This window comes from Takifugu flavidus, chromosome 14 (assembly GCF_003711565.1).
Source record: "Takifugu flavidus isolate HTHZ2018 chromosome 14, ASM371156v2, whole genome shotgun sequence".
NCBI classification, from domain to species: Eukaryota; Metazoa; Chordata; class Actinopteri; order Tetraodontiformes; family Tetraodontidae; genus Takifugu; species Takifugu flavidus.
Window position 1 is genome coordinate 7,893,344 of NC_079533.1, and position 21,155 is coordinate 7,914,498.

The following is a 21,155-nucleotide window of genomic DNA, read 5'->3' on the forward strand; positions in this document are numbered from 1 at the left end:
AGGAGCTGGTTAATTAGCTCCAGAAGATGGCGGTAATGCAACGGTGAGGTCTGAGGCGGATTACAGAAGAAGAGGAGGAAAAGGAAGGAGGCGAATCCTGTCCAACTAGTTGTAACGCGTTGTACGTGCTTTCCCAGCCACACAATGGAGCTTTCCCCGTGCATTAGTGCGAAGAAGGAGCTTTTCTACAGCGCTGCTCTCGTGGTCCTCCTCGCCTGCACAGTCAGGACCGGGGCGGAAGCTTCCCCGGACAAAAACTCCCAGTGTCACAACTACGCGGGAGGACACGTCTATCCCGGAGAGGCTTTCCGAGTGCCCGTGTCAGATCATTCCCTGCACCTCAGCAAAGCCAAGAGTGAGTTTTTTTTTAATTTTTTTGGGGGGGGGTTGCCTCCAACATTAGTTTTTGAGGCGCGTCGGAGAGCGCGTAATTTGGCGCTTCGGTTGGTTCTCTTGGAGCGTGCGTTTGGTGCGTGTGTCCTCAGGACAATAGGCACGATCGGTGAGACGGGGTTTGACTTGTGCACGATCCCCAATATTAGAGGGTTTCTGGGGATTGTTGCGATCAGGATTTTGTGGGACACGTCATTCTGGGAAGTTCGCTGCACACTTTCTCCTCCCTGTCTGTGGCGCTGCGCCAGTTTAGTTCCTCATAACTCTACAAGATTATAGCAATAATTCGATTATCTATAGATCGACAGATTTTGATTTCTACACCGTCTCCATCAAACGAGGTCGAAGTTTTATTTACTGTCAGGTGTCACATGAAGTTTGAGACTTTACCCCGTGCAACAGCACCAGCTGCTGTGTGCGCAAACATGGGCGTTTAGACCATAGAACCTTTTGCATGGTGAATTATGGCAGGTTTTTAAATATATAACTGTAAAGCCGTGCGTGTGTGCCTGCAGTTTCCAAGCCTGCGCCACACTGGGAGGGAACCGCCGTCATTAATGGTGAATTCAAGGAGCTGAAGTTGTCGGACTACAAAGGGAAATATCTGGTCTTTTTCTTTTACCCTCTGGACTTGTGAGTACATTTCTGGGGTGCACTTTGGACATCAGATGTGTTCTTGGGGTCGTGAGTCTGCTGTTGGGTCTTTTGCAGCACGTTCGTCTGCCCCACCGAGATCATTGCCTTCAGCGACCGCGTGCACGAGTTCCATGCGATCAACACGGAGGTGGTCGCCTGCTCTGTGGACTCCCAGTTTACTCATCTGGCCTGGTAAACAGGATCGTTACTGCTACTCCAAATCAACTCCCTGTCATGAATATAACATCTAAATTCCCACCACTTCAGGATCAATACGCCCAGAAAACAGGGCGGACTTGGACCAATGAAAATCCCTTTGCTGTCAGACCTGACTCATCAGATTTCAAAAGACTATGGAGTGTATCTGGAGGACCAAGGACACACACTGAGGTGTGGTTTCCTCAGCTACAAAATTTACAGAAATTATTTTTTTTGGGAGGGTTTAATGGGTTTAAAATGGAACTGTTTGGTGGACAGAGTGACTTACTGTGACGCGTATGCTTGAAATGTTAAATCTTGTTTCTGAATGTCTCAGAGGGCTCTTCATCATTGATGAAAAAGGCGTCCTGAGGCAGATCACCATGAACGATCTCCCAGTGGGAAGATCTGTGGATGAGACCCTCCGGCTGGTCCAGGCCTTCCAGTACACAGACAAACATGGAGAAGGTACGGGCAATAAATGTGGAATGGGATGAAGGTGCAGAGTGGGAATCTGTGCACAAACGTATGCAGGTGTAAAGCTGCAGCTCAAGAAGGTGTTTTGTATCTTGCAGTGTGTCCAGCAGGATGGAAGCCAGGCAGTGACACAGTGAGTATCGTCCAGGCTCGATGGGGGGGGGGGACACTTGTTAGTTTGTTTTCATGGCTGTTTTTATTTCTTGTAGAAATTTATCTGAGCGTTCCTGTTTTAATCCCACAGATTATTCCGGATCCCTCGGGAAAGCTGAAGTATTTTGATAAACTGAACTGATTCTGTTGTTGTGACCCTTGAAAGGCAGCTGACCAAAAGAACCAATAAAATAATTAAAAAAATGTCTCTCCTGTGCTTAGTTTTAGGTATCTATACATTATATATATTTTCATCTAGTGGTGGTTGTACATAACTACACATCTCATTGGATGGACTTTCTAAACATGAGGTTTTAAGCAGTGTCGCTTATTGCATTACCTGGCAATAATTTTGGGTGTTTACGTATTTTTCTGCATTCTTTTTGGGAAGATTCACGTGACGTCGGTGTGCGCGCGCGACACCACGATCAGTTATTTCCGCCGCCGACAGCAGGGGGCGCTGTCGCCCAATTAAATGGGGACGAGCCCCGTGATGCGACTCCCAAAGGTAAACCGGGGTGCGCGTATGGAAATTACACTCCAGACACATCTTCAGAAATAATTGTGTTGTAGATTTATTTAAAAAGAAGTCAATTCTGATATAAGTGAGAAGATTGAGAGTATCCCCACATTAAAGAAGGTAATAATCTAAAATTATACACGGGCCCCGTAGGTTCATATAAAATAACAAGGATTAAAAAGTATTTTTATAAACAGCAATTTCATATTAGGCGGCTAAAATTCAGCCCTGTTTAATATGAGGCTAAAAGAAGCAAGCAGCCTGTGACTATTTGATGTTTTACATGTTCAAATTTATCAATAATGGAAACCAATAACTGCATTCGTTGTTCACCTGCTGACTGTACAAGTTCAAATATTCAAATAAAAATGCACTTTCAAAAACACTTTGTATGTGGAAAAATATCACTTTAGAACAGCGGGAAACGTGTCGAGATAGAGGAAAAGTATACGTGCACGGAACTGTGGCTGTCTTAGGTGACTTAAATGTGAGCCGTTGTCTCTGGACGGGGGGGTCACCACTATAGATGAGGATTTCCATCAACGCCTCATGTAATACTGCTGTTAGTAGCCTTGAGGCAATTACTACGCGCCTTTAGAGTTGTGCTCCTCAACCCTTTCGGCCAGGATCGTGCCAGCAGACCTGGGATCATGGCCTATTTGGTACCTGCCTGTGTGATTTCCACCTCAACCCTTCCGCATTTTCCTGCAGCTCTCCGGCTGTGACGTGTCGTGCTGACGGCGGCCTCGGAGCTGGAGGAGCAGGGGACTGTAGCATGACAAGATCTGGCTTCACACGGGTCCTGCCTTCAGCAGAGCTCCAGAAACAACCCATAACCCCTCCTTCTCTGCTCCTGTCCGGCCCGCCCAAATATCACAAAATTCCCGACTGAATCCTGCCCGAGACTGGGTGAACCAGGCGGCCTGGGAAGCCGAGGAGTAGACAAAGGCCATCCCTGCAGCTTAAATCTGGTACGCTGGCTATTTTGCATCTGCGAGACCCGTATGCGGAGCTTTGGTTGTGTTTGTGCATGTCCAAGTGTCTTTGTTTTTGAATGCATGTGATATTTTAATTAATTTCTTTCACGCCACTGACAGGCCGCGCACGGCCGGGCCTTTTCTTTCCAAGGCCTCCATTGAGGCCGTATAATTGACATTTTTTCGGCCTATCTGCTAGCGAGCCAGTCCGCTAAAAGTTTTGGCATCGTTACTAGCCCGGGTTGGAGGTGGAATTTTACGTTTGGAAACACAATCGTCCGTGTGCGATATCACCCACAATAGACGCGGGGTGACTTTAGAAAAATCTCCGTTTGGCGTTAAAATTAGCATTCGCCCGGACACTAAGCTAACAAAATGGCGGGCGCTAGTGTCACGGAAAACGCTAGTGGGGCTGTTCATGCTTCTCCATTTTGCAGCTTTCCACCAAAGCCCCCTGCGAGGTTGGATTTTACATTTGTTTTTGGAGGCGCGATAGCCAAGAATGTTTTTGAAAAGTGTGGAGTTTAGCGTGTGGGCTGTCGGAATTAGCACATGCACCCAGTGCTAACACCGCTCCAGTGGTCAATTGAAGACATTACCGTTTCATCTCGTCGGGGCTTACGAACTATTAAGACGTGCATGAATGAGTGGCGAGGTTAGTTGGGTCGTTCCAGTTGGTTTTGCCGTCTTTCCAACTACTTTCGGCGGAATATTATATCACAAAAGGACTTTGTCATCTTATTACCTGGCCGTGGGGGGATGGTGCAGTCGGTGAAGACGCTGCATCGGTCACACTGTTTACATCTCTGCATCCCCTTGTGTCTGTGTGAGAGGAATATCTTCCACAAATGTTGCCTAAGCTGCATCACTACTCATATTTCCACCTGGATGACTGTCTTAACCCAAGTTTGAAGTTATACCACCGCTGGCTACACCATCACAACGTGTCATTACACGCATCTAGTTATTGTCTGCAGCCCAAACAAAAGATGTTTCTTTTATTTTTGGATTTTTTTAAAAAAAAATTATTCTATGCAGGAGTGAACTCCAAAATGAAACCATGCAAATATCAGGCTGGCTTTTGAATGTTGAACCATCTTAAGGTGCAGCAGTAATAACTAGAAAAGTGCACAGACCCCTGCCAAGCAAGTAGTACAAGGTTACATATCTTGGGCGGTTGCTTATAGCCTCTTGGCTTATCAAGCAAAACTCAAAGTCCCTCCAAGATCCAGAGCATCATTAAAATTGAATTGTCTCTTCCCGGGCCAATTAACACTTCCTGAAACTTTCCTTAGAATCCGTGACTAACTTTTAAAGTTATTTCGCTAACGGACTGATAAACAAACGCCGGCCGTCACGTTACTTTGTGGTGGATGTACTGAAGAAGTTTACTGCTGTGGACGTTCATGTGTTAGTCACATGATCTGCAGTCATGTACATGGAAATGAATAATAATAGTTTTTATTGTTGGGAGCTTTTTTTGGTCCTCCAACACTAAAGGGAGGTTTGACACAAACTCGTATCAGTAGAAAATGCCAGCCCCGTCCAGATCAGGCACCAACAGGTTTATTTCTGTTCGGATTTGGTCAGATTCCTGCTGTTGTGCAGTTAATGATCCATTCTGTCATGTGGGGCAAATTATTAGCATAATGCATTTATGTATATCATAACTGTAAGAGAACAAATATGGCAATTATTGAAAATAGGACACCGGATGCTTTCCATTTCTTCAAAGTAATTTAGATTTTTATATTTTGCTTGTTTACAGATTATGTTCTTTTATTGGTAGTTGTAGTACATCGTGTTTTTAAGACGGCATCTTTCCTATAGAGACACTTTACTTTGATAATAGAAGTGTCTGATGTAAAGGCTGTTCAGTTATTTTTGTAAGGCTGGAATGGGTATGTTGAACAATGTGCTGGCCTCCTTATTGAGATTCAAGATTTACTTTATTCATCCCCGTCGGGTAATTGAATTGTAATAGCAGCATAGACATGAAGAGACATCAATTCCTGAATTTTGTTAACACCAATAACTAAAACTTACCTCTGTGTGCTTTGTCTCCAGCTCTCCAGTAACAAATGCAGTGCGAGGACAATGGATGAAGATGTCACCAGGCTTGCAATACATTCTGAGGAGCCTAAAATAATATTACACGGATCGGGTAATTACCATGCTTATGTGCATTTTGTTTCCATAGAAGAAGCAGGACTGTTGATACATCTATGATCCATCTTTGAAATGTTGATTTTTGGTAGATACTACAGATAGATGCTCGATACTACATACCGCATGATGTATTATATGGAATTAATAGGTGTCGCTCATTTAAGGTGTCATTTAAAAAGCATACAAATAACCTTTAATTCTGAACTACTGATAACGGAGTAACCCTGCGTTTTCCAGATGAGGGTGGTGCCGGCGGGCAGGAGTTTGTTGTGGAACTTCAAGAGACTGTGTTGGTATCAGAAGGTGAAGGGGAAAGCATGGCAGTTCACAGGTTTGCCCCAGATGAGCTAGTCATCCAGGATGCTGTTGAGGATGTGGTTTCTGAGTATGTGCACTGCGATGAAGACGAAGATGTTGCTGTAGAAACCTGTGTGATGGCTCTGGATGGTGAGGAGGAAGGTGTCGCCATGGGAGACATCCCTGAAGATGGTTTGGACCACGAGCAGCAGGAGGATGATCAAGATGGCTGCGGGGATTATCTAATGATATCCTGTAAGTCCGCCACTCTGTCCCGTTGGGGTCACAGTAAAATGTCACGTTGCTTCATTATAAAACATTTACTCTCCATTTACGCTCAAAGGTCCTCAACAGAGATCAGATCAAAGAGCCCAACACAAAAAATAATCTGAAACAATCAACAGTGTCTGAAGCCGCTTTGTTAGCATTTCGTTTTCGTTAGCATCCGATTATTTTATTAGCTTGATTCATGATTGCGGCGTGTTTCCCACCTAGTGGATGAAGCTGGGAAAATGGTGTCTGAGGATGGAACGGAGGTAACGGTGGAGGGAGCGGTGGAGGACCAGGAGGTGGAGAAGGACGAGGATGGCCAGGAGGTGATAAAAGTGTACATCTTCAAGGCTGATTCAGGGGAGGATGACATGGGTGAGTAGCATCGCTGATTTAACCAATCAGTCCTCATGGTGCCTGCAAAACGTGTGTATATCAGTGTGTCTAGGAAATTCACATTCTATAAATCTGTAGGCACTAAAAATAGTTATTTTCTTCAAATTGGTTTCTAAAATCCTTGATAGTGGGGATGCACTGATACCACTATATGTGCGTATCTCAATATTCTAATTAAGTGATAATTGGGATGAGAACAGCCACATTCCACACATTTGTGTGCAAAAAGTATGAGAGTGCAAAGTTTAGAAAACTTCAAACAAGTTTTATATTGCCTGAAATGTAAAGAAATGATTGATAAATGTGAATTTGAAACACGGGTAGTGGCACAAGGTCGTTTTACTGTTTACTCCTGTTTCAGTATTGGTGCTGAAATGGTCAGATCTGTGCATCCCTACTTGGAAGTTCCCCTAAGCAATGATCTCGATTGAAACTCGGATCGAGAGTTTAAAAGCTGTTCTTATTCTGTAGGAGAATCGGTTGACATCAGTGACGGAGACACTGAAAGTGTGGCGTTAACTGAGGCTTCAGGCCAAACGCTGAGAGAGAAGATGGTTTACATGTCTGTCGGGGATTCCCATCACAGTCAAGGAAACCACAGTGAGTTGTGTGGACCTAATAAACTGGGATGAGAGTTGTGAATGTAAACATTCATATCCCCCCTCTTTTACCTCCAGTTTGGGTGCAAACATGTCCAGGTTGGTCCTATGAGACTGAGGTTTAGGAAAGCAGCATTACAAGGTGTAGAACTAATTGCTTATGGCTTCCTGTACAGCAGCGTGTTTTTAGGGATCGATGACCACGATCAGCAGAGAGTTCTTTAACGGCATCAATGGAACCCTGGATATCAGCCACGTCTCTTCACTTTGGCTTGATTCTACAAAAGTTAGACAGTTGCTCCAATCACAAGATTGGCTGAACACATGATGTCACCCCGGCAGGTGCTGAGGACAGCGAGAGTTGTGAAAACCGAAACGGGGCAGCCAGCGCACTGTTGCATATCGATGAGTCCGAGGGCGTTGACGACATCGGCAGACAGCGGAGCAAGAACAAGAGGAGATCTGAGCACCGACAGGTACAGACAGGTAAGAGCAGTACACACTCTGCATACATGTTTGCTTCAAAGGGATGAGTGAAACTGGAGATGATTGTTAAATCTCCTTATATGAGAAAACTCTTTGATATTAAGGATCAATTATTATTTATGCAAGTGTAATGATTCCATTTCTGTGCAACTTCAACATCAATCATAAGCGGCGACTTTCAATACAAGATATATTTTCTTTTTTCAGCATCACAGTTTAATGATATTCTCGCTTTGAGCACATTTAGAAGCAGCCATTAATTTTGGCTGAATTATTAGAGTAGCTGTAAAACTTGATTAACAAGTTTAAATATCCTGAAGGACAAAAACAGCCAGTTTGAACAGACTTTTGTGGCGGCAGTTCTGTTATCTTGCTATCACACACACAATATTATAAGCATAATTCTGAATGTGTCAGCCATAATTTGCCTTATTATTGTGTTCCTTTTTAATCTAATCACTGATGGTAGATAGTATTTATACATTTAGTGCGTTTCTGTTTCCCCACAGCCATCATCATCGGTCCTTATGGTCAGCCTTTGACGGTTTACCCCTGCATGCTTTGTGGCAAAAAGTTCAAGTCACGAGGTTTCCTGAAGCGTCACACCAAGAATCATCACCAGGATGTTCTGACGCGGAAGAAGTATCAATGTACAGACTGTGACTTCACCACCAACAAGAAAGCCAGCCTCCACAACCACATGGAAGTGCATGCCCTCAGCAGCAAGGCCCCCTTTGAGTGTGAAATGTGCGGTAAGGAGTTCCACCAGCAGGCGGCACTGTTTTCCCACAGATTGCAGCATCACCACAGAGAGCCTAAGACCCAACCGCCTCCGACGCCTACTAAGATGCATAAATGCAAGTTCTGTGACTATGAAACTGCTGAGCAAGGACTGCTCAATCGCCACTTGTTAGCCGTTCATAGCAAAAGCTTCCCTCACATCTGTGTGGAATGTGGGAAAGGTTTCCGGCACCCGTCAGAGTTAAAGAAACACATGCGCACGCACACCGGCGAAAAGCCTTACTCTTGCCTGTATTGTGACTACAAGTCTGCAGATTCCTCCAATCTAAAAACGCACATTAAGACTAAGCATAGCAAAGAGATGCCCTACAAATGCGAGCGCTGCTTTCAGACTTTTGCCGAAGAGGAGGAATTAATGCAGCACGGACTAACGCACGAAGAGAATAAGACCCACCTTTGTGCCCACTGTGATCACAAAAGTTCCAATTCCAGTGACTTGAAACGCCATATCATATCTGTTCACACCAAGGACTACCCACACAAATGTGCCGTTTGTGGGAAAGGCTTCCACCGACCGTCTGAACTGAAGAAGCACTCTATGTCGCATCGAACCAAGAAACTCCATCAATGTCGGCATTGTAATTACAAAAATGCGGATCCCTTTGTTCTCAGCCGTCACATCTTGTCTGTCCACACGAAAGAACAGCAGGCCTCTCCTGAAAAGACCGAGGTTAAGAGGACAGAGACGCATACTCCCGTAGCGACGCCTAAAAAGGCCGCATCCACTGCCTCCGGTGCTTCTAACGCGAAGGGCAGAGTGAGTGCAGCCAGTTTGGCCAGCAGCGTGACTGTAGTCATTGGCAAAGGACAGAAAGAGAGGAGGATCTATCAATGCCAGTACTGCGACTACAGCACGGGGGACGCGTCGGGGTTCAAGCGCCACGTCATTTCCATTCACACAAAAGACTACCCGCATCGTTGTGAGATCTGTTCAAAAGGCTTCCGGAGGCCTTCTGAGAAGAACCAGCATATCATGCGTCACCACAAAGACGTGGTGCAGACGGACTGACTCTAGTCTAAACGAGCGGAATACTGTGCCACAACAGATGAACTATGTTGAACTGTCTACCCCCCCCATCCCAAAGCAAATCACTGCACCCTCAACGTTCACACTTGCTTCCCCTCAGCTGAACATTTGTTTAGAAATGTAAACACGTGTACATATGTGATCGATGCTCCATCAGAGTTGTTCAACCAATCCCTTCCACAAACTTGCACTTGGTAACTGCATGTCCCCCCCTGGTCATAGTGTGCATGACCGATTGTGCAGCTCTCTTTGTAGAATGACATTTTGAAGCCCCACCCCCACCCCCCCCAACACCCCGAAAAACACTTTTCAGTCTCGACAATTTGTCTCAAGCCAAAGTGTGATTTCCAGAATGTTTGCATTTTATTTCAACGCCACATCGTGGTTGATTAAGCAGCTTCTCTGTAGCGCTCGACTTTTAGGTAAACAAATGCAGTAATTAAAAAGAGCAAAGTGAGGAATTAATGAATGACAAATGAGCTTCTGGCTTCTCTTATTGTGCTCTGACTACAAACGTTGTCTTTCTGGCAACACTGGTTCTGTCCATCACCCAGATAAATGGCTATCACTACGGTAACAAAATTACTCTGAAGAAGATACACTTTATTAATCCCACAATGGGGAATTTGGTTTTTACACACCGACTGAGCTGCTGCTGCCTCAATTTTCATGCGTCAAGGTGCTGAATAAGAGTTCAGACGTGCGCCTAACCTGCAGGACGTCGCCTGTGTCGCTCCTCTGATATTCTGTTCTGAGATTGCTGGTATTAATGGCAGTTGTCCATAAATAATGCTCCCAGCAGTAGAAGCAAAATGGAACTGGTGACTATTTTAAAGGCCAATAATATTGAAATGGAGGGCAGTGAGTCTTCACCCATTTATCATTCAAGACTTTTTTTTTTTTTTTTTTTTTAACATGAATTGACATAATCTAAAGCATTTCCAGCAATTGTTACTATGGCACTGATATTTGGCTCGATTTTGAAACAGGTTAGCGTTGATCAATTCATCCACTGATTCTGTCCTTGTGTATGTTTTCCAGTAGAAAGGGACTTTTCTTTTTTCTAGACGACTACAGATGACTGCTCCTGATGGTGTACATGTATGCTTTTGTTACCACCTGTGATTATTTTTTTTATATATATTTATTTCATTTACATGTTGTATAGTTCAGTGTAACTAGACTTCTATGGGACGTAAATTATTGTTTTGTATACAAACCTGTACAAAGCGTGTAGATGTAAACACTTGATAAAGGAATCTCAGCTGTGTTGTTATGGATGTACTTTGGCGTATTTGTTAAAGTTAATAAACTCAAAGTATTTTAGCCATTTGCCTTCTGTGTTTGCACATGGGAGTCATGTGCTCATCAATAATGTGGAAATAGGAACCTGTTGGCGGCGATGGCACTGGGAGACGACGACCGTCTCCATGCAGCGTGAGCCAGAGATTACACCTGTTGTGGAGTAAGATGGGACATTCTTCACTTTAACTGGGAGGAATGATGGAAACCATAAACACCTGTGCCCACCGGTAAATGTTGTTTTTAAAAAATGTAGTTCAGCAGTTGGATTGGTCTGAGATGGGTGTGAACAAGACTAGTGTCACGGGACCAGAGACATCTAGGCATATAGAGATCGAGCTATAAACATATTTTTAGATACATTTGACTCAGTAAGTATTGAAACGGTAAAGATCAAGAATGGAAGATCGTATTTACGAAACAGTCTGTGTTCTAGTAGAGTCCTAAAATCTTACAGCACAGAGGACAAAATCCTTTTTGTTTTTTTTAAATGGGATGGAAACAGAAATGAACTGAACATTGAGAGAATAATTATTCTATTGCTTAAATGCATCTGTATGTTTAGCACCCAAGCAGATGGAGGAGGAACAGAGTGCTTTCACTTTTGATTTAATCCACTTCTGCAGATTTACTGTGAGACTGCTCATGTGAACCCCTGAGAGCGTCTAGGGAGTGGATGAAATACTACAAAGTGATAACAAGCTGATGCAGGGTTCTGCTGAGTTGCTCTGTTTCATCTCTGCCTGGTGGTGGTGGTGGTGCATAGAGAATGAAGTGGGTGTTGATGATGGAAAGATGGTTGTAAAGCGTCGTGGTGGAATCCAGCTCTTCACTAAGTGTTCAGTTCTGTGCTGGCCACCAAAGACTGTAACATGTATGTGCTAATAATTTCATTATTTACCTTGTTCCCGGAGTTAAAAAGAAAGAAAAAGCTATTTGAATCTTTCTCAATCCATCAAATCAGCAAGTATACGGTAGCATCTTTTCTAAAATAATCCAAAACAATCAAATCAAATCAATCTTTATTCATAAAGCGTCTGTTACAGTTGTTCCAAGGCGCTTTAAAGAATCCCAGGGCCTGACCCCCAACGAGCAACAGTGGCAAGGAAATCTCCCCTTTAACAGGAAGAAACCTTGAGCAGGACCAGGCTTGTGTAGGGGGACCCTCCTGCTAAAGGCTGGCTGGGAAGAGGGGGAGGAAAGGTGGGGGGATAGGCGGAGAATAGAAATACATTAATAAATAGAGTGGGTCAGCGAGGTCGGAGGTCGGCGGGCCAATTACTCACGACCTATGACACCCCTTCCCTGATAAAAACAACAACAACTCTGCTGCTTTTTCGGTCGAGTCCTTGGAGCTCTCCTCAGGTGCCAGCGTGGGGATTTCATCCTCGCCACTCTTGGTTGGAGTGTTGTCGTGGCTGTAGACAGACGGGACGGGCAGTGATTCTCCACCCGAAAAGCTGTCTTGGGACTCGTCCTCTATAATGATGAGCGATGGAGATTTCCTCACTTGTGCGTTCTGAGGAGCCACGTTGGCTGGCTGCGGAGCCCCGTACGTGTTTACTGGATATCCCATCTAAGGAAACAAAGCACACAAGTTGAAAACCCTGGAGCTGAATAGTGAATTCACCCCAGGACTCGGGGAACACCATTTTTGTTGAGTTGGGTCTGACAGCTGCTTTTACCTCATTTCTAATTCCAAAACCGGTCTCAGTTTTTCTCTATCACGTCAAGTTTTTGAAATATAGGATCCCCTATTGATCAATATCGACCCCCTATTGACCCACTATTGACACACGTCTCATCGCACTGGCTCAATTGTGACCGCACCCGTTGCCAAGCAACTGGTGATGAGTCCAGTCGTAATCAGCTGGCCAGTCTGACTGCAGCGAATCAGTGGAATTTGGCTGCGGAGAAAAAACCTGACGTGCTAGAAAAACTCTAACTTCAAATTTGGAATCAGCGTGTCGATTTTAGTTTTAGTCGGCGTATAAATCCAAGTGAATAGACTTTCTTTTTCAAATTGGCAGTGTAATGCTCAAAGTCACCAACCTTGTAGGGATTAACGAACATTGGAGTCATGTGATTCTGCTGGTAACCCCCTTAAACAAGAACAAAAAAAAACCTTTAGAATATGTAAAGCGCTCATAAAACAGGATCACATTCACATGAACAGTATCACACTGAAACTTTTGGAAAGGCAACAAAGCAAAATAGACAAAACACGTAGTTTTGGCCAAATGAATCTTGCAAGTGTTGCGCTCACATCGGACATAGCAATCAGGAGGCGGGAGCATAGGGGGTCTTTGGAGGAAGCATAAAGGATGGATCATACTCGGTATTATAGCACCAGGGTAGTTTGCTACAGGGACGTGGAGCACGTTGGGCACAACAATGCCATCGTTCCTCCCGGGGAACTGTGGGTGGACGGCGGTGACAGCGTGCGGCGCAACAGGGATGAGATTAAACTGATGCTGAAGTAAGTGATTTCCTGCAGAAAGAGCAGAAACATGGCAAATCTGACCAAACCTTCGTGATAAGACAGTAAAAGGGGAAAACGTGGTGGCAAATCCTTCCGGATCGAGCCGCTCTCAGTGGTCACTTACCAGTGTGCATGCTTGCTCCTGCCACATTGTCTCCTCCCGGGTGAGCATCTACGTTATCGTTTCCCTTCTCAAGCAAATTTTCAGGAAAATAAGGAGGGGGTCTCCTAGTCTTAGTTGCAAGACGACCCATTAGAGAAAGGAGCTCCGGCTTGTTTTTCTTGAAGAGTGGATGTAAATAATGATGGATTACTAAATATCTCTTGCAGTGCTCCGCCTTCTTGAATCCATACGCGTAAAGCTGCCGTATGAAGCTCGAGAAAGAGATGCTTTTGAAGCTGGGGCAGCCGGTCAAGGTGTTGGTGCTGGGAGACAGGATCTGCTTCTCCAGGAGCTCCTGGTTGATTTCAATACATTCACCTTTGCTGTCCCAAACAATGGCTGTGACTTCTGGATGGTTTACCAAATTCCACAGTTTTGCCGGGAAAAGGTTAGGGATGAGCATCTGTGCGTTGGTGGATTGCATTTTGATACAGCAGTGAGGACAACGTGTTTGGGTTTTAAATAGTTCTGCTCAATGTCAGATATGTTTTAATTTTGGTTTGTGCCATTGAAGTGAGACTTTGATGTTAGGCACAAAGGCAATTGCGCTTTCATCTCAAAACCTTTGTCTTTGATGACATTTAATATGCTTACATCATTGATGACAATAGCAGTAATGATTCAACCTGCAAGTCACTTGTTAAATGTATCTGGCTTAACTGTTGCCACCTTTTTAAATAAAATTGTTTTACCCAATTGATTCGTTCAAAATGAGCGACACGACTGAAACTACACAATCATATTTCTCCTTCCATTGCCATCCTGTCAATGTCAAAGATTAACGATATTGTAAGAGGTTTTGCTAAGTTTTGGACGTCAGTTAAACAGTTATCATTTACTCAACTGTCAAACCTGTTTATGAAATAGTGACACTATTATCAGTACTTATTGTTGTATTTTAATAAATTCTCATTTCTGACATTGACACTGACGAGTGAAGATGGTACCAGTTGATAAAAAGGTCAACTGAAGCTTGTCATGGATGCTCCTCAGCCTGTTCATTTTACTAATGAAGAACATATTAAGTCTAGAGATTCTGCCCATTTATTTCATAGACTCTTAAAGTCCAGATGTTTCTGCTCACCTCATGACTTTCTTATAAGAATCATTTTAAATGATATGAATAAATATTACACCCTGAGTAATTTTGTCATTTGCTGAAAGCTTTATTATTAGAATTGTGTTTCAGCACATGCAGAAAACTACAAAATCGCCTCGTGTAAGGGTGAAAGGTGTGAACGATCACGAAACCCATCTTCCAGCTCCACAGAATGAACTTCCAGAACACAAAGTTCAGAAACTTTAATGTCGAATAGAAGCAAATACTGTTTCCCCGAAAGGAATAACTAGCCTTAATATGACATGTTTAAAGAAAGGGATTTTGTTCACCATAAAAAGGATTTTACTGAGATTTACATGAATTAGAATAGGCAGATATACGGTGTGTTTAAGCTCTGAGGCCATCGACGTGTCGCATGTGGACATTAGGCAACTGGGCACTCTTCTAAAAAATAAGGTAAAAGTACAGGATTAGTGTGGAAAAACACTGCTCTCTCCTTACATCACTGGATGTTCAACGTACCATTTTGGGGAAGAGGTACGATGTTTTCAGGGAGGATGCCAGTCTCTAAAGAGAACCGTTGGAACTTCTCCAGCACGTCAGGACCAAGGACTTGGCTGCGGCCTGTCAAAGCATTAATAACAACAACAACAATAATAATGATGTGATACTTAAATGTACAGCAGAAAAAGAATGAAAGATATGACTTGCAGATGCAGTTAACATAAAATGCACTGAGCTGCGAGAACAATTCTATGACAGGAAACCAGCAAGTTTCCTTGGACACCAGTGACTGTTACCAGGACAACACTAGTATATACTGTATTATATTCATACCAGCGCTAAAGTCTTACCATATAATTTGTTGACAACAGTAAGATGCGCCTCCTTGGTGTTAGCTACATGAACCAGGGCGTACTCGTCGTATTTCACATCAACAACAATCATTTCGTTGCCGTCCCCAAAGCTTGCTGGAGGGAGGAGGAGCGATGTGTTAGGACAGGAGAGACACTCTGGGGGGTCTGACTGTGCGTTCCTGCCTACTGGGATAGGAGAATTTTCCTGCTACGTCAGTCTTCTTAACCAGGCTGGTCATTCTCCAGCAGGAACCGTCGGATCTACAGGAAAATGTCCCTTTAAATCAGTTTTTAAGATGTTTTTTTCCCAGGATTGTTTTCTGTAGGTTCTCACCTGAGGCTGGCGTGTGAGAGGTTCAGGTCTCCGTCCAGAGTTGGGCTGAAAATCGCAGTTCCCATCTTCATGCCGGCTTTACGGCTGACGAACCACTCGGTGTTACTGGCAAATCCAACTAGGTGCCATTTTCCTGCCATCTTTTCAAAGGAGTCAAGAATGTTTAAATTCTAAGATGCTCCTGCTCAAATATTTCACATGTTGTTTTTAAAGGTTTCTATTTGTATGTGTTTAAAGTGCATCAATATAAAACAAATGAGATTATCTATTATTAGAGCAATCAATCAGATTGCACAAAGAAGCGCTGGAATTACTCTAAAATAAAGAATAGATGATGATCAAACTGTTTTCTGACTCACCATGTGTAAATCGAACTCTGCCTGTGGTAAAACATCTGAGGAAGACACCAGAGAGCAGAGCAGGATTCCCAAAGCAGACAGCAGAACAGTCATTGTTGCAGTCGCAGAGCTGAGGAAGACTGCCGATGGTCTGCCTATATCTAAAGTGATACTGCCTTTTCTTTCCAGACCAACACACACACACACACACACACAGAGACACACGTGTGCACGTGCACCCAAAGCCTGTAGCTGGGATGGGTTCCAACATGAGCTGCTTCACAAAGCTGTTTCAGTCATGCTACGCACGCGTTCAGCTCAGCCAGAGATGCATGATGGGAAAGACCCGTCAGGAAACCAAGTGACAAACAAACCAGTTGGTGTCGTTTCCCTTCCGCCACACCTGATGGTTGGAACTGGAAAATAGCCAGCTGAACGCCGCCGCCGTCACTTAACACATTTTAAAAGCATGTCACCCAAAAAAGCGAGCAGCTCCCAGTGCTTTCTGTGGGTTAGAATAAAACATACCCATCAGCATTCACGACACAATAGGAGCCGGAACAAAAGCCGCCGACATGCTTCCGACTGCACGATCAACGTTTCAGTTTGCTAGGTTACAACTCTGAATCAGTATCTGACCTGTAATCAAAGAGTGGGAGTGTTACCCAAGAGACATATGCAATGTTCCAAGAATCCAAGGACATACCATACTAGTTTAAACAGGCATGACCTTTGCATAGAATAAAATGAATACGTAAAGTACATCCATCCATCTGCTACTGCTTCTACCAGAGTTTATCAGAGCTGCCTCATCGGATTTACAGTACTGTGAAAATATCTAAATTTAACAGCATCAAAAACGCAGATTTCCTTCTATTGTTGATATAATATGTACACAACCATTACAGTGAGTCATAAATGTTCAGATGACTGATAAACTGTCTCACACATTCAAAACCTTTTGGTATCTCCACTCATGGCCAGCAAAAGATGACATGATATCGTTATCAAGATTGTCTTTGTGTGAGAAACTTCTGCCATAAATATACATTTTTTTGTAAAATTAGATTACAAGATTAATAGAAAATAATGGAATTCAAGATTTTTTTCTATTCAAATCAAACAGAAAATGTGCATTAACCCGATGGTACTTTGTTGTTAGTATGACCGTGGCCTTCATTGCGACGCGCCTGTAATTCCAAGATTGACCACAAGATGGCGCCAATGACGAGAGGATGGGTTTAATCTGACTCCGGAAAAATGGAAGAAACTAATTAGATAGCAAAGTGGAGAAGAGCTATTGATTTAAACAGCCTGATCGATTTGCTCAGTTTAAGATGCGAATTATGGGAAACGATAATGGGAAATAATGAGAGGTAGATGGAGTGGAGTGCATCGACATTTTAACTTGTTTTTATATGCCATGAAAGGGTGGGTTGATATACTCTTATAATACATATACTATATATTATTAATGATATACTTGATTGTTTCTTTCAGTTAATAAACAATAGCTTTATTTTTTCATAACAAATAATTTATTCTATACAAAATATGAAATTCTTATTTGGAAGATTGAGTTGCAATGTCATGAACACTGTAAACACTATAGTCAGACCCCAAGGCAAATTAAAAGTGCACATGTACAAATAAATTCAAGCGACTGTACTTAAATAGTTCATGCTAGTTTTCTGTGAGGCATCCTCCACGAGTTTAGACTCTGACTGCATCTGTAGGCACACGTGTTCTGGGTAGTGTAGCGAGAGCCTTGCTGGCACATATGAGACAGTAATGGACAAAAACTATTAGATTAAAAATCAATAACAGGGGACTGGCTGCAAGAAAGAAAATTAGGTGAATTCAGGAAACATAAATGGAATGAAATAAGCTGCTCAATGAAGTTAACTCTGTCCATGAACTGCTGACTCAAGCCAACCAATGTCCCAATTCTCATTTTTTAGCCAATGTATTATTATTTTTTTTTTAAATTAACACTGAAAAACCTAAAGATGTAACAACAGCCCTTGTATTTCTGGTCCATCATACACATACATGTATACCGGTATGTCCTAATTAATAGTCACATGATCCAAACAAAAAGGGAATATATATTTATTTCTCATTATGGCCTGTCCCGTCAGGACTGGATACTGAAAGTAGCTGGACTCAACATAGAACCAGAGGGTATGAGACCCACCAGCATCACCAGAGTATAGAAAATAAACCTAGACCACATTAGTGAGTCCTGGTTGAGGTGAACCCGAGGCGTCTGCCATGGTGAGGAACTCCACCCAGTTCTTATAGAAGCCACGCGAGTGCTGTCCCGTGTCGATGACCAGTCCCCGCAGGCGGCTCCGGCCTGTTTTGTTCCTCAGAGCCAGCAGGGATTCCCGTTCTGTCACGTTGAAGCTGATGTTTAGAAGCTGCACCACCAACAGGTAAATCAGCCCCGTTGTGACAATGCTGCTGAACCAAGCACAGGTGAAGCACAGCGCCGTGCTGCAACGAGACAAAGAGCCACTGTGAAACACGGAGGACGCTGAGAGTGTCGTGGAGACCAGGGCTGTACCTCGGCTGGCTGTAGACTGCGGGACAGTAGAAAAGGGCCGTCACAAGGTGCTGCCGAGGGCAGAGGCTGCTGAGCACTAAGCCGATCCCATAGAGGGAGGTCAGCACAAACACGGCGAGGGTCACGACGAAGCTGCGATGGTTCGCCTGCCCCACACAGCTATTGATCCTGCAGAACCTCGTCACACATAATCAGACCACAAAGATCAGCAACCAAATGCCTGTAAGTGGAGGTAATATACTGTTGTCACCTTGTAGATAAACATCTGATTTGGTGAGTGCTTACAGTGCTTGAAATGTAACTAAATGAGAGGCCAATTAGGGAGGAATATGCTAAAATCTGGGGGGGAATGTGGCAGGAATTAAATTGGATTATTTAAAATGGGAACTGACCAATTTGAAAAAATAAAGCAAACATCATGTTTTAACATTACCTTTTTTTTTTTTTTTTTTTTTTGGGAAAAAATGTTTTAAAAGCAGAAATAGAAATCCAGCCCACCAGATGCAGTGATGGTCCAGACGGTAGACGCAGCGTTGGCAGGTTCGACAGTGTCCGGCCCGGGGGGGCCGCATTACATTACACAAGGCGCATTTGTTCCATTTTGTGTTTGGAGACTTTTTAGCCGATGTTGCTGCGCAGGAGGCTGCTGATTGGGTGGTTCCATTACCGCCCTGCTCCCTGTTAGTGTGCGTTTCATGGAGGGAGGCGACGGGGGCGACAAATCCGGGGCCGCGCTTGGTGACAACCAGAAGGACGATGGTGAGGACCATTCCAGAGGTCACTGTGCACACCTGGAGGTGGCTGACATCCCCGCGTGGCACAATCTCTGTGATAAAGAGGTAATACATGTAGAAGAGGGAGTACAGTGACAGGGTGAGGAAGAAGAGGGTGCGTCTCTTCTTCCGGTGCGTGCTGTAGTAGTACCACAGCACCAGGCTGGGCAGGGCCGTCAGGACCACGATGCCCAGCAGGTAGTGCAAAGCTGCAACCTGCAGCAGGAGGGGGAGCAGCAACAGGACCGGGATCATGGAGATCTCCAGGTGGTCGATCAGGGCGTCCAGGACAGCAGAGCGGCTTCCTCTCGGAGCTGGTCTGTCTTTCAGCCACCTGCAACACGGAGCATCACGTCATCATTGCAATGTGGATTTTAAAGGGGCCATTTGAAGACGGAGCTGGTCCCACCTGGCAAAAGCTTCGTCCAGATCGTCGCAGTCGCAGCAGCAGCTGCACCGGTAGATGTCGCACTCACAGCAGCACAGGGGGTCGTCGGGCTCCGGAGGCTTCAGCTTCTCCCACTGCATACTGACTAGATGGAGGTGTGGGGCACAAAAGGGCAGAAGAGTTGAGCCAAACCCTCTTGACTCTCGTTCCGGAAGTTACAAAAGAACTACAGATGTTTCACGCTTAATCCCAAGCAGATCCAGTCGCCGATCCAGGCTACGACGAGTCTCTTTATACTTTCTTTTAATCCTCAGGAGCTTCTAATATCATTTATTGAAACAGGGCCACTGTGTCCACAGAGACGAGCTATCTGGGCCAGCAAACCCAAGTCTGTCGAACAACTTATTCTTTTAGTCCGGTTTGTGACTCTGGTAACAATCTTCTGACGAAAAAAAAAGCACATACATTAAAAATATAAGAAATAAATCAAGTCCAACACCCTTGATCTTATGTGACATTTGAATATCAGACTACATTCCTTTATTTGCTAACAAGGCAACTCTAAAAAGGTTTTTGCTTGGGTAAATATGTTCTCTTTTTATTTCAACTTACCTTTTGCAAATTATGGAAACAAACGATATCTGTAGTCTGAAAAGTCACATCGGGTCAAAGTTGAGACTCTTCAGGGACAATCGCTTCTTGTCTCCGCGGTCCTGATGGAAAAGAGCCTCTTTTTTCATCTGCTACGGTTAAAAAAAAGGCCCGTTTAGGTTCTGTGTTGGGCTGCAGGAAGATGGTTCTCAGCTCTTAGATTCCATTGTTGGATGTGGTCCCGTGGAAGACGTTTATATTGTGTTTCCAGCTCACGTTCCTCAAGACTATCTCCTTCACTCATGTCACTAAATAGTTCACGCCACTCTTGAGCCTAGCCTAATTTTGCCTCACGGCCCCTCTTGGCTGCCATTTGAGGTTCTGACTCTGGACAAGCTGTTCAGAGTCGGGAGCCTTTGATACCCTGATCCCCAGCTGACAGGCAGCGCAGCAGATACACAGCGAGCTGGAGCACGGTGTGCATGAGAGGCATGACAGGCACACATAAACCAGAGAGTGAGTGCTGATCCGTGGGGGCGGCCCCACCCGCTGGGATCATATTTCCTCCCAGGCAACCTGGAAAACTCTGGAAGAGTGTGTCAGGGGCCAATTTCTAAGGTCGAAAAGGGAATCCATTAAAAAAACAACATTAATAATCACGATCATTGTGTTATAAGTACTGATAACGGATTTTATTTAGGACCACAATAGCACAATAAATGTATATCTATTCATATATAGGACATTTCTGGGGGTGGTCTGCTGCTAATGGGGTTGAAATGACAGAATGCAGCTAAATATATTTAATTATGGTACTTATGTACAAACACGTAGCATCAATTTCAATTATATATTAAACTCCATTTTGTAGGTAACCTTCACACTGACCTTCTCTATAT

At 44.0% G+C, this 21,155-nt stretch overlaps 4 protein-coding genes and 1 long non-coding RNA gene across 7 annotated transcripts; 3 read left to right on the forward strand and 2 right to left on the reverse strand.

Moving 5' to 3' along the window:
• Positions 1–57: 57 nt before the first annotated feature.
• Positions 58–2,762, forward strand: prdx4 (peroxiredoxin 4). Its single transcript, XM_057054047.1, has 7 exons — positions 58–355; positions 909–1,026; positions 1,105–1,221; positions 1,297–1,419; positions 1,565–1,695; positions 1,803–1,837; positions 1,949–2,762. The coding sequence occupies exons 1-7, from the start codon at positions 145–147 to the stop codon at positions 1,997–1,999; spliced, it is 786 nt and encodes a 261-aa protein (XP_056910027.1). The 5' UTR covers positions 58–144; the 3' UTR covers positions 2,000–2,762.
• A 116-nt stretch (positions 2,763–2,878) lies between these two features.
• Positions 2,879–10,725, forward strand: LOC130537322 (zinc finger X-chromosomal protein). 3 transcript variants are annotated; one of them, XM_057054044.1, is made up of 8 exons: positions 2,881–3,348; positions 5,422–5,518; positions 5,761–5,854; positions 5,947–6,075; positions 6,316–6,465; positions 6,958–7,086; positions 7,428–7,571; positions 8,081–10,725. In XM_057054044.1, exons 3-8 carry the CDS (start codon positions 5,761–5,763, stop codon positions 9,379–9,381), a joined length of 1,947 nt encoding a protein of 648 aa, XP_056910024.1. In that variant the 5' UTR covers positions 2,881–3,348; positions 5,422–5,518; the 3' UTR covers positions 9,382–10,725. The 3 variants fall into 3 exon arrangements, with proteins under 3 accessions (XP_056910022.1, XP_056910024.1, XP_056910021.1); XM_057054041.1 differs by having other exon boundaries at positions 2,882–3,348; positions 5,761–6,075; XM_057054042.1 differs by lacking the exon at positions 6,958–7,086 and having other exon boundaries at positions 2,879–3,348; positions 5,761–6,075.
• Positions 10,726–11,706: 981 nt separating this feature from the next.
• Positions 11,707–13,770, reverse strand: LOC130537325 (uncharacterized). Its single transcript, XM_057054046.1, has 4 exons — positions 13,308–13,770; positions 12,968–13,192; positions 12,754–12,803; positions 11,707–12,277 (listed from the first exon to the last, which is right to left on the reverse strand). The coding sequence occupies exons 1-4, from the start codon at positions 13,768–13,770 to the stop codon at positions 11,984–11,986; spliced, it is 1,032 nt and encodes a 343-aa protein (XP_056910026.1). The 3' UTR covers positions 11,707–11,983.
• LOC130537328 (uncharacterized) lies at positions 13,084–14,042 on the forward strand. The gene is made up of 2 exons (XR_008953601.1): positions 13,084–13,347; positions 13,514–14,042. It is a non-coding gene; the product is annotated as an uncharacterized LOC130537328 (long non-coding RNA).
• Positions 14,043–14,633: 591 nt separating this feature from the next.
• On the reverse strand, positions 14,634–20,792 carry LOC130537327 (palmitoyltransferase ZDHHC23-A-like). The gene is made up of 10 exons (XM_057054048.1): positions 20,278–20,792; positions 19,687–19,810; positions 19,003–19,611; positions 18,505–18,672; positions 18,196–18,434; positions 15,598–15,730; positions 15,451–15,524; positions 15,261–15,377; positions 14,929–15,030; positions 14,634–14,850 (listed from the first exon to the last, which is right to left on the reverse strand). The coding sequence occupies exons 2-10, from the start codon at positions 19,803–19,805 to the stop codon at positions 14,831–14,833; spliced, it is 1,581 nt and encodes a 526-aa protein (XP_056910028.1). The 5' UTR covers positions 19,806–19,810; positions 20,278–20,792; the 3' UTR covers positions 14,634–14,830.
• Positions 20,793–21,155: the final 363 nt, after the last annotated feature.

Bases quoted from the DNA above. Each gene is read 5' to 3' on its own strand.
- LOC130537327 (XM_057054048.1), bottom strand. From the start codon at position 19,805: ATGCAGTGGGAGAAGCTGAAGCCTCCGGAGCCCGACGACCCCCTGTGC. The intron at 15,731-18,195 runs GTTCACCTCAAC...AAAAGATGGCAG, and splicing joins CACCATGGCAGACGCCTCGG to GAAAATGGCACCTAGTTGGA. The intron at 15,031-15,260 runs GTAAGACTTTAG...ATGCTTTGACAG, and splicing joins TGTTGTCAACAAATTATATG to GCCGCAGCCAAGTCCTTGGT.
- LOC130537325 (XM_057054046.1), bottom strand. From the start codon at position 13,770: ATGCAATCCACCAACGCACAGATGCTCATCCCTAACCTTTTCCCGGCA. The intron at 13,193-13,307 runs GTAAGTGACCAC...CTCTTTCTGCAG, and splicing joins AGGAGCAAGCATGCACACTG to GAAATCACTTACTTCAGCAT. The intron at 12,278-12,753 runs GTTGGTGACTTT...TTGTTTCCTTAG, and splicing joins TGTTCGTTAATCCCTACAAG to ATGGGATATCCAGTAAACAC.
- LOC130537322 (XM_057054041.1), top strand. From the start codon at position 5,452: ATGGATGAAGATGTCACCAGGCTTGCAATACATTCTGAGGAGCCTAAA. The intron at 6,466-6,957 runs GTGAGTAGCATC...CTTATTCTGTAG, and splicing joins TTCAGGGGAGGATGACATGG to GAGAATCGGTTGACATCAGT. The intron at 7,087-7,427 runs GTGAGTTGTGTG...TCACCCCGGCAG, and splicing joins TCACAGTCAAGGAAACCACA to GTGCTGAGGACAGCGAGAGT.
- prdx4 (XM_057054047.1), top strand. From the start codon at position 145: ATGGAGCTTTCCCCGTGCATTAGTGCGAAGAAGGAGCTTTTCTACAGC. The intron at 356-908 runs GTGAGTTTTTTT...GTGTGCCTGCAG, and splicing joins GCACCTCAGCAAAGCCAAGA to TTTCCAAGCCTGCGCCACAC. The intron at 1,420-1,564 runs GTGTGGTTTCCT...TGAATGTCTCAG, and splicing joins GACCAAGGACACACACTGAG to AGGGCTCTTCATCATTGATG.